At 45.3% G+C, this 12136-nt stretch overlaps 1 protein-coding gene across 1 annotated transcript in view; it reads right to left on the bottom strand.

The window, feature by feature from the left end:
* The window catches only part of ADGRB1 (adhesion G protein-coupled receptor B1), a gene marked incomplete at both ends in the record, with an annotated part of 212136 nt that overhangs the window by 56178 nt on the left and 143822 nt on the right, over positions 1-12136 (bottom strand). The window contains 2 exons of the mRNA XM_082499435.1: positions 489-639; positions 4649-4751. Of these exons, the coding sequence (XP_082355561.1) occupies positions 489-639; positions 4649-4751 (254 nt within the window). The remainder of the gene's footprint in view (positions 1-488; positions 640-4648; positions 4752-12136) is intronic.

The following is a 12136-nucleotide window of genomic DNA, read 5'->3' as shown; positions in this document are numbered from 1 at the left end:
TTGACTCTGGGCTGCACATGGAAGGAGACAGCGAGAGAGAGAAAAAGAGAAAGGAAGAAAAAGCCCCAAACCCAGGAGAAACCACCCCCAGCACACCCTTTGAAAACTCAGCCCATTTATTTTGTGTGACCCTCGGTTTCACTGGGCAGCAGGCAGGACTTCAAAAAGGACTTTCAAAGCCAGGCTGGATGGGGCTTGGAGCAACCTGGTCTGGTGGGAGGTGTCCCTGCCCATGGCAGGGGGGTTGGAACTAGATGATCTTTAAGATCCTTTCCAACCCAAACCATTCTGTGATTCTGTGACTTACAGCTCTTGCTCATGCTGTTTTTAACCGTGTCAAAAGGGTTGCAAGAACCCTCTGCCAAGCCTTCTGCAGAGCATCAGTCCCTCTTTGTAGCCCAGACCCTCTCTGCTGCGCATCCCACGGTGGGGGGACAGCGCTTCCCCCCCACCCCAGGGGAGATGCTCCGCAGACCCAGGATCCTCACCCCATCCGAGACACAAGAAGCGCTTGCGGATGATGCGGTTCCGTAACCGGCCCGTCACGGCCATGTAGGACTGCCAAGCCTCGGTCAGCACCCAGCAGAAAGAGGAGAGGAAGAAGAAGTGCAAGAAAGCCGCCACCAGCGTGCATATCACCTGGAGAGAGGAGGAAAGGAGGACATGTGAGAGGAGCAGCAGGCGGAGAGAGCAGTGTGTAGGAGAGCAGAAGGCGCAGGGAGATGCTTCCAAACCAGGCTCTGGAAGGCAAGGTCATGAAGATCAGGACACGAAAAGACATTTCGGGAGGAGGGAGTCTCCCCCACAAGCTTTGACCTAGCAAAGGACCAAAGTGTTTGCTTCAAATTTAAATACTGCATGGAAACGGGCTGCTTTTAAGCAGGAGCTCTCAGATAAGCCCATGTTTAACACCGTTGCTGAAGTCTGAGCCCGTGTCCCATCCCGGTGCTTTCTTCAGTAAGATATATTTATTTTCCAAACTATCAAAACCATGGCCACGATCCTTTCGGGGAGGACGGAGCAGTCAGTAAGCCATGCACTAATCTCAGCTCAAAAGGTTTGCAAAGCGCCACGTCGTTGGCAGCTGAGCCATAGAAATGAAATCAGAGAGAGGCAATTTAGATGGCAATTTATTGCTGCCAGGGAAGGATCGCTGAGTGAAAGAGTTAAGCCATGAGAGCCGGGTGAAACCACGGCTGCCAGGGGCTGGTAGAAGACTGCAAACACGAGTGGTGCGCAGTTGTCCAAGAGCATATAACTACTAGCAGACAGAAAAAAAAAAAAAAAAAAAAAAAAGAAAGAATGAAAAAAAAGAATCTACATTAGAAGGAATTTCATAATGGTGAGCTCTACTACTCGGTGGGGAAATCTCTCTAGGGAAATGCAGGGAGCTTAAGCCATTTAAAATTAAACTGGGGAAAGTACTAGCAAATGCATTATGAAGAACAATCCTGTAGTGCCAGGGAGATGGACTGGAAAGCTGACAAGCTCGTCTTTGTTTTTAACTCAGCAAGGCCAAATCTTTCACTGGTGCAAATTGGTGCCGCTCTGTTTAACTCTGCCAGAGCTGTGCTTAATTTCCACCATCTGCGAGCTAGAAACCGTGAATCAAGGTACTCAAGAAGAAAATGATGGAAAGAAACTCCAGTAGCTCCTAAGGAGAAGGGAGAACAAATAGACTTTAAAAGTGACTCTGGATAAAAAAATGGCTTAAGGCATTCAGGGCAGGGGTAGGGGGAGGTTTATAATGAAGAATTTTTCTGCTTTGAGTTATATCAGGGAACATGGACTTTGGGTTTACGGTCAATGAACCTTCCTCTTTTTTCATCCACCAGCATCTTTTAACACAGAGCTCTCACGCACAGAGTGTCTTTTATCATGATTTTATCGGATCGCTCTCGATTCATACACTGGCACAAACCGACGTTATCAGAGGTGGTGAATAAAAGTAAGACTGTGTGTTCTTTGAGACAGGAACTGTCTTTTTGTTCCATATTTGTATTTGACACCAAACCCTTTGGTATTCTGCTTATAAATGGATTCTGGATGACAGTTCAGTACAAATAACAGCTCAATATGATAATTTCAAGTAATTTTCACATTTTAAAAGAACCCTAAAAAGGCGGTTGCTATTCATCAGCTTACAGACCTACATAAAACAGTTACAAACACAGGATGCTTTCTGGAATGTATTTTAAGAGATGGTTATTTTAGAACATTTTTTTTTTTTTTATTAACATCAGATACAACACTGTTTATTTTACCATGTTGATTTTGTTGTGCAGAAACACAGTTCTGCCCTCTTTGCCAGAAGTTTGTAAAGGCGAGAAAAAAACTTTGCTTTCCAATTTTCCACCCAGGAGATACATTTTCTGGGTATTTTTACTCAATCGGATAGTTTTGATGGAAAGGGGAGGAGAAGGGAAGAGGGAAGCACAACAGAAATCCGCACATCTCAGCTGGGTCATCATGAACCCATTGTCTCAACTGAAATCAAGCTGTGAACTTGGCCAGCTGACGGGCAGGCGCATATTTGCGTCTGCTACTTCTGCTGCAGGTTTTTTCCTTCTTTGTAAAGAAAAAAAAAAAAGAAAATAATTCTCCAGGAAGGCCTAAGCACAGGGATACGATGTCCCAAGCTGCTGCAGAAAGATCTACCAGAGCTTGTCAGTCTGTCAAGGCCATTAGCCCTTGTTTTCCTTTAAGAGGAGAAATCTGTTTCCTTGCAGCACGTAGCCACGCCTTTGAGATACGGCCAGTTCGTGCAGCATTCTTTTCTTTTGTATCATGCTGTTGCTGACTGTAATTTTTTTTTAGCCTTTTCCCAGGCCTTTCATCTTCAAAAAGCTTAGCAAATCTGGGTATGGAGTCTTGCCTTTGAGGTTACACGGATGGAAATCAAGGGACAATTTGGCATTTCCAGGGAAACTAATACCACAAAAGTTCTCCCTGAGTAACTGCAATTATAAATCAATCACCAACATTTTAAGACGCTCCATTATCAATAATTGAATGTGAATGAATTCCTAATTTACACTCCTTCGTCTCTTCTCTCTGTAGTTTTCTTTCTCTGTTCCCTGCCAGAGACTGTTTACTAGAATGGCTGAGCGGAAATCCAAGAATAACCTTTCTATTTGTGGTGTTTCATGCATATGTATGTGCGAGGAGCTAATCTGCCTCTTGCAATCGCAGCCGGGAGCTTTGAATCCCCACTAACAGCTCTGACAGTGAACACCCAGAGTGATGTGAGAAAAAAGCACGAGGGAGAACCCGGGCTCACAACTGTGCTCTGAAGGCAGTGGGAGAGGGTGAAGACATCCACCTCCTGTCCTGGAGTGAAGAAGAATCAAAGAGGAGGTCCAGCCATGGTTTGCCATGTTGAGCAAACTCAGTATTTCTTTCTAAGGAAAGAAACTCTTGGCACACACTTGGGATTGAAGACAAGGCACCCAGGGAAAGTGAGAGCTTAGCTCACCCTTTCTCCACCTCTTGCCCCCAGAAAACCATGTTGGCCATGAAAGACAGCTCTGCTTTGAGAAGTTAGTTTCAGAAGGGCACTTGTTTAATAGGAGCAGTGCTGGCTGGCTGCATCTCTCCACGCTCCTCTACACACATATGACTCAAGTAGCTGTAAAGCTTTCCCTAAAACATAATCTAGACCTAACTCGAAGGGCCCTCCATAGAAATGAGTCCCTGTAATTCATTAAACCCCGGGGCTTCTCTGCAGAAATGCTTCCAAAAGTGACAGCATGCTCTGGCTGCCAAAGTAGAGGCTCGAAAAAACTGGCCCGTCACTGGTTACTGATAATTAAAAACTAAATTTTGACTTCTGATTGCAACTTTGGCAGCAGGAGTAGTGGAGGACACGCCTTACCTCACTTTTCTGCTTAGCGGTGTTGGGATGGTTGGAGCACTAGGGGAGACAGGAAAATGTACAAGAGGAAGATACTAATGATGAGCAGTGATTTGTAACGCCAGGTGCCAACGGGGAAAATGGAAATTACTTAAATCAGAGACAAAGTCATACAATCAACATGCGGGAAGGTATGTACGCGCAACCAGTGCACGTGGCTTGGAAATGCGTATTCCCGTCTTGCCTTCACCGCTCGAGTTGCACTGTGATCTGCAGTGAGTCCCTTACGGCCCTCAGCTCAGCAGCATGCACAATGCATCTGACAATGCTTCCTACCCCCAAAAAAGGTGGGTTTTTTTTGTGGCTGTGTTCATTAACATCTGCCGAGTGCTTTAAGCTCAGAGTATAAAAGTTGCTGGAGAAATAAATGTAAAGCTGAGATGTTAGATTTTTTTTTTTAAAGCCTTTTCTCAATCTGTCTTTCTTTGTAATTTTTGGAAAATAAAATGGTTAAAGCCTTGCAAATAACCATGTTTCTTCACTGTGCCATGTGCCAGCTACTCTAGGCAGATATTCAAAAATATCACATTGGTTTTAATCAAAGCCCCGAGGATGCTGACAAATTATCAAAGAGAGAGCGAGAGAGAAAATTGAAATCTGCCATTTAGTCATGTCTTTGACATGTCGCTAATTAACAGATGGAGGAAAAATGAGGAAGCGCTGCCTGAATGGATCATTGCAGTGCTAAATCAAGGGAAAAGCAAACAAACAAACAAAGCCCAACCAATTTCCTACCTTATTCCGGGTCTGGGTCTGTCCGATCAGGATGAGAGCATTGGAGGAGATGATGGATAGGCAGAAGTTGATAAGAATGACAGAGCGCTCTGAGCGAATATACCTGCAGCAAGAAAAGAGGGGAAGGGAGATCCACCCTGTTACAACTTGCGTAAAGTTACCTCTGAAAAGCATCAGCCAGATGCAGGTTGCTCTGGGCCAGGCTCTACAGAAGGCCAAGGTAAAAGATTGCCCACATCCTGCAGATCTTGTATGTTAAACAGACAAGAACAATGGGAAAAGGAGGGGGAGAGCCTGGGTGTAGTGCTCAGCCCACAGCTCTCTCCACCCTCCCCATCAATGCTGGAGTTAAGAGCATGAGTCAACAAACTGGGGGCCAGCCTGGTCCCTAGTCTGCGCCGCTCCTAGAACAGTACTGTGTGCTGCAAGTCTTCTTCAGCTCTGCTTACTTGAAAGGGGACTTGAAAAGGAGCTTAAAAGAAAACATACAGGCAACACATGGAAAGATTCCCAAATAAGAAGAGCCACAGGCATGCTGGCGATGAAAGCAGATTACGAACGCATGCACCTTCACGACAAAGTGTTTGTGATTCAGCATTCCCCTTTGTTTAACCAAACAACCCGTCCTGAAGTGAGAAATATTTCTGGCTTTTTCCTCCCCCCCGCTCAGACAAAGAGGTTTAACGCTTCTCCAAACTAGGCCAAATACGTAACTGCACCTGTGGGCCTGGGACATTAGGGATCCAAGTTAGGAAGCTGTTGCCTTCAGCACCTTGCAGGAGCAAGCTATTTGTCATTTCTGATTTGCAATGTGCAGCACAGCACCGACTTGCTGCTGAGGTATGTGCATGACAATTAATTCAAACCACTGGCTACGGAGGAAAATCTCTTTGAAGGCACTTTTATGTACCTAATAAAATTAAAAGGGAATTGCAAAAGCGCAAGTCTTCAAGTATTGACTCAGGACCTGACCATACCACCACTCAAACACGTGAATAATCTCAGTGATTTGGCAAGTGCCGTGCCTGAATATCAGATGAGTACAGAGTAGACTGTGATGCTTATAGAAATTAGAAACAGATCTGTTAATCAACCAGCTCATCCCTGGAGGCTAATGCAGGATTATTTCCTATATTCCAGTACATCAACTATTTATGTTGGGAATTTAATTTCATTAACTAATTTTAGCAAGAGTGAGTTGGTCATGCTTTGGCTGCACAGTTTAGAGTTTCTGACTAGGTGGGCAGGACGAGTTTACTGCATGTGTGTGTTCTGCCAAGGGTAAATCTGTGCTTTAGACCTACTGAAGGCTGGAAAACTTTGATTTTAACTTCCCTCTGAGTTTTACTTTCAGACAAACATGAACGTTGAGGATATGCTTCCCTGGATACAAAAAAGTCACTGATGCAAAGTTGTCTGAACTTATACTGAGTCTGTTAGAAATCTGGTTTAGTGGTAGTTCTTTCTGAAACTCACCCAACCCCATAACAGACTACAAAATTCAGGCTTCCAGCTCACCTAGAAACTGGCTTGACTCCCTGCAAAATGAGTATTTGTTTCCTTTCATGGCCAATCTGCTCCCAAATTTTCCCATCTCATTGGGCTCAATACAAAGCTGTGGATCACGTGGATCCTATTCCATTTGTGGCTGGAAGGTATTGAACCATCAAACTATCTAAGATGTATGAAGCAAAACATCAGGTCTCTGGGCAGCAACTTCTGGGGAATAGGGAAGGAGATTCAGACTCTGCCTTGGTGGTAATGGGATGTGATAAGTCTGATCCAACTGGCGTTAGCGTGCACTTTGAAAGTCTCCTCTAGTCGAAAAAGGTAAGCAATGAGTTGACCATAAGTATATTCTGTATGTGAATGTAAGGGAAGATAATCCAGCTGTCTTCAGACTTTTTCCACCCTTCAACAAGCCTCTCCTTTCTCCACGCTCCCCTTCATGCACCCAGAGTCCATCCTGTTTCCCAGATCCTTGAACCTCCAAAGAACAAGACGTGGGTTGGCAACATGTAGAATCGCAGAATCGGAATAATTCAGGTTGGAGAAAAACCTCTTGAGTTCCCAGTCCAAACCTCTGCCCAAAACAGGGCTAATTTCAAAGTCAGATCAGGTGTCTCAGGGTCTTGTCCGATCAAGTTTTGAAAATCACCAAGAACAGAAATGCCACCACCTTTCTTGGATGACTTGTTACAGTGCTTAACTGCTCTCATGGTGAACGATTATTTTTCTTTATATCAAGCTGGATTTTTTTCCTGCTGCAACCAATGCCTCTAGGACTTTCCCTGTATACCTCTGCAAGTTGACTTCACTGTGACTCCTCCTTAATATCCTCCTCTTCTCTAAGCTAACCAAGCCTTTTTCCCTTTGCCTCCTTTTACATCATGTCCTCCAGCTCCCTAAGCATCCACTGGACTTGCTCCAATGTGCTGACATCTCTTGCACTGGGGGATATTGTGCCAATATTGGCACACTTTTCCAGATGTGGCCTCAAGAGTGTCAAGCAGAGGGGAATAATTAATTCCCTTGACCTGATGGCTATATTCTTGCTTATATAACCCAAAACAAAGTTGGCTTTCATTGCTGCACAGGTGCACTGCTGATTCATGTCCAAATCATTGTATGTAAGGCTTTCCCTGTAGAGGAATTACCAAGCCAGTCAGTCCCCAGCCCATCCTACTCCACATAGTTGTTCTGTACCAGGTGCAGGACTGTGCATTTGTCTTTCTTGTACCATTTCTCCAGCCTGTATCTCCAGTTCGCTGAGGTCCTTCTGAATGGCAGTGCTGCTCTCCAGTATATCAGTCACTCCTCCCAATTTGGTGTCATCCACAAACCTGCTGAAGGTGCATTCTTCCCCCTTGTCCATGTTGTTAAAGAAGACATTAAACAATATTGGCCCTAGTATCAACCCCTGACAGATGCAACCAGCAACCAGCTGCTGGCTAGGCTTCAAACCTTTGACCGTTATCCTTTAAGCATGGATGAACTCCACCCAGCTATTAACCCTCCAAACCACGACACCACCTTAAAAGCCACCGTTCCAGTCTGCTGTTACCTGGTTTGGATACAAAGATGCTATGGGAGACTGCGTCAAAGGCCTTGGTAGTGTCAAAATACACAACACCCCCTTCTCTCTACTGTCCGTGTAACCAGTCTTCCCATCCCAAAAGGAAAACAGGTCAGTCAGGCACAATCTGCCCTCAATAAATCTGCGCTGTCTATTCCCAATCACTTCCTTGTCCATCATTTTGCCTGGAAATAACCTTTATAACTGCATGCTCCTTAATCTTCCCGAGAGCTGTGAGTAGGCTGACCAGCCAGTAGTTCTCTGGATCCTCCTCCTTGCCCTTTTTAAAGATGGGTGTAATATTTGCTTTCTTCCAGACAGCAGGAACCTCCCCAGATGATAGTAAGTGACTCTGCTGTAACATCAGACAAGCTCCCTCTACACCTTTGATGCATTCCATTCGGTCGCATGGACATGCAAATGTTCAGCTTACTTAAATGTAAGCTCATTAATTTACTTAAATGTAAGCTCTCTCTTCCTTGTGGTGAGTAGTATTTTCTTCCCTAGACTCTGCCAATAGGAACAGGAACTTGGGTTCCTGGGAGCAGACCTTGCCAGTAGAAGAAGACAACAAAGGCACTGAGTACCTTCACCTTTTCTATTTCCTTCTTCATTAGGTTACTTGTGCCATTCAACACCGGGCCAACATTTTCCTGGGTAATCCTTTGGTGCTGACGTCCCTACAGAAACCCTTCTTGATGCCTTTCACATTCGTTACCACTTTCAAATCCAGCTCGTCTGACCTTCCTAATTTAGTCCTGCGTTCCTGGGTGATGCATCCATAATCCTCCTTGGTAGCCTCACCTGGTTACCAAACATTTGCTCATTGTTTTTCAGCTCAACCAGTAGTTCCCTGTTACGCTAAGATGGCCTCCTGCCTCACTTGCTTTTTTCCTTCCTTTTCCTCTTCTCCAGCACAGGACGCTCCGCAGAAAGAAATCACCACTACTATCCAGACCCTCTGGCCAAAGAAGACAGGAACTCATAGCAGAGAGGGGAAAAAACAGAGGCCTTGATGGTTTTTGCCTCAGGAGAGATCTCCAGCAAAGACAGAGCTGCTCCAGGGTGCTGTTTCGCTACCCCTTGGCTGATACGCGGACTCTGCCTACTTATAAAAATATGTTTTACTCAGCCACCGAAGCAGGGGAAAACTCTCACCGCAAATTTAGGGAACCTCTGTTCTGACCTGGGTCCTGCAGGATGTGGGGAAGCCCTGTGCAAACCGAGACAGATGGAGAAGGTGGGAAAACCCCGCAGTCTGTCTCTCTGTCCCCATTATACTCCCTTCCTCTCCGCAAACGCTGAATCACTCTTGCTTTCTCACTGCTTTTACACACACCCTTCTCCGCACAATCACTTACTCATTCCTGCTACCTCCCACCAGGGCCAATGAGTGCTTCAGCATCTCCGGCAAAGGCAGAGCTCCCGGGTTTAAAGCAAGTGTTAAAAGCCCCTTGAGAGCTCATTGACAACCACTAAATCAATCTTCAGGCTTCGATGGGCAGGGAGTGAGAAAAGCTCACACTGATATCTTTCAGTGATACAGCATTCACCCAGCCGCCACCAGTGGAAATGGTCTGCCGTGCCCCACATGCTGATGGGCTGGTGGAAGAGCGATTCGATAGCAAGCATTGATCTCCATGCTATGGAAAGGTCACCGACTCCAGAGGCTGTTGAACCGCAATGAGTTCAGCGATGGAAAACGCATTGGGGCACTCCTGAAACGCCACCGTGTCAAGTTGCTGCTTAAAAAGAGTGATACAAACCAAAGCTGAGAGAAACGCAGTACTAACTCATTTTGCCTGTTCTGACCCTTGAATAGTTCCTTTTCTCCCCAGTTTCTCATTTTCATGTCATTTTTGAAGAGGGAAGATCTTTTTCTTTCAATTCCCTCTCTTTTTCCACATGGGTGGTGGAGCACGTGGCCTGCACACAGATCCTGTCTCCAGCTGTGACCCAGGACAGCCACTGCCGAGATGTAACAAGGTCACTCCACTTCTATGGCCCACTGTGTCACTGACCTCTCTGTTGAGGCTGCTAATAAGGCCAGAGATGCACCATCTGCAGCAGAGTTTTTGCAGCCATCTGTCTACTGGGAAGTGGCGTGAGGCCACCAACAGGCCACCAACAGCCGTCAAACAGAAACAACGTCCAGTTTTCAACGAGACTGTGCCAAGTTGGCTGTGTCTGAAGTGATCACTTGCATCAAAAAGCTCATGCCGTTCGCACCGATGGCTGAGTAGGTGGCACTAAGCAGCAACCATTATTTGGGGGTTTTGAATGGGAAGTGGAGGGTAAACTCATTTCCTCTCTGATATGCAGCCCAAAGCTGGGATTTTTACTTTTACTCTGCCCTCTTCTCTTTACCATGTTCCTTTCCCTCTTTCTCTCCCACCCTTTCTTCTTCCCATGTATAAACAAACCCTAGCTGGGCAAAATTCTGGGAAAGTTTCCAGATTGTCAGCCTCAGTGAGCCTATTCATCAGAAGTGTTTCATACTCGAGCTGAGCCTACGAATCCGTGCTCCAGATGCCTTTGTCCAGAGGTCTGAATGGGAAATTTCCCGGCCAAAGCTCCCTGAAACAGCTGAGCTCTGGTGAGTGCTCTCCAGTGAGGACCAGGCAGCTAGGGTATGAGGATTTTTTCCTCTGCACGGTGAAAAAAAACCAATTTGATATGGCTCCTGTATTTTAGTGACAACAGCTGGAATTATACTGCTGATCCCACTTTTGAGCATTCCTCCAGCTGTTGTATATCAGACTGCGTAACATCTAGGGCAAAACAAAGTGGGAGCCAGGAGGTAATGTTGACTTGAATATGATGTTCCTGAGACCATTAATAGGACAGCACATTAATGTCCAGCAGCTATGCCTAAAATAAAAAGGACACACAGAGTGCTCAGGGCTCAGCCACGGGAATGCTGTGAAGTTTAGAAAACATGAAAACATGATCTACAGAGAAGAAATGAAACAAACTCAGCGCACCAAAGAGAAATTCTAGAGATCACTTGATCATGCTTTACAAATATTTACACAAAGAGACTTAGGATAGAGAGCCCTTTAATCAAGATATAGCTGGTCTCAGGATCACTTGGAAATGGATGTCCATCCTTGGCTAGCTCAGAAATGCCCATTCAAGCCGCCCATAAACATGCCCCCCCGTTCATGCTGATCATTTTGGGCAGAGGCATAACGCAAAGGCTGGAATGAGAAATTAAAAAGAGCGCATTTTAAACAGGGCAGGCAATTAAATTTACTGTCCTCAATAACAGTAAATATTGAGGGGCACACTCCTGGAAGAAAATACAGCATGTTATTCCAAATGACTCTGGCATGCTCCAAACTGATTCAACCTCATGTCTGAACTTGGGTTTCAGTTCCTGAACTTGTTTCTGATAGGAAAGAGAGGGTGAGGCTCGAACACTTGCTCTTTACTCCTCTATCCTAACTTTCCACTTGATCCTGACACCAGTGACACCAGTAAGTCACCTACCAGCGCTGCCCAGTGCTGCCCAGCCTGAGGAAAAGCAGGAGAGGACAAGGACTTGAGCAGATCCAATGATACCCCAGGCACGGAAAAACCTGAGTTCTAGATAAATGTTATGATGATCAGTCTTCAGCTCAGAGCACTTGCCATAATTAACTAGCCACTATCACTGTCACAGTATCAACAAAAAAAAAGATGCATTTTTGCTCATTTTTTACTCTCTTGTTTCTTTCCTCTATCAAAGCATAGAAAAAGTTATCTCAATTTGCAACTCCAAACTGAATTTACCCTTTCCTCCCTACTAAGAAGAATCATTTGACAAAATAAGAGCCTCAGACTGATCCTTTCTCCCAAAAGGGTCACCAATAATTTCCAGACAGTATATTCTCTGTAGCGACTCCATTTCCATTTCACAGTCATTCACCTGGTTCCGATTTTCTTTGTTTTATTTAGCTTAGAGTTATGAAGCTCTCAGCGTGTTTGCCACGGCTTTAGGAAAGGCATGGGTCTCGTAGGATAAACTCAGACCTTGTTCAATGCAGTACAAGGGGAGAATCCCATGCAGACTTCAGGTCCTCCAGCTTATACAGTCCACCAAAACGTATCTAACAGGGGCATGGGCCAATATGGACTGTTGTTCAACAAAACTGCTACAAAATCACTTCAGTCTCTATAAATGATACCATTTAAGGTTACACCTGACCTGCTTATAGGTGTACAGGAGCTCTCTGCAATGGGATGTACTGAGGAATCCCACATGCATCTGAAGCTAAAGGCAAAACCTAACTAAGAGGTTGGAGAGTTATTTAGAGCATGCGGTTTATCATCCTTAAGCTCCTGAGAAGTGCTGTCAGTTCTTCAGGCCAGATGTTTTCATAACGGGTCATGGATGTTTTGATGTTATCAAAGACCCGACCGGGAATACC

The sequence above is a fragment of the Vanellus vanellus genome (genome assembly GCF_965231255.1).
Source record: "Vanellus vanellus genome assembly, chromosome: 2".
NCBI lineage: Eukaryota > Metazoa > Chordata > Aves > Charadriiformes > Charadriidae > Vanellus > Vanellus vanellus.
Note: the sequence above shows the minus strand (reverse complement) of the source record. Positions and strands in the feature narration are given on the sequence as shown.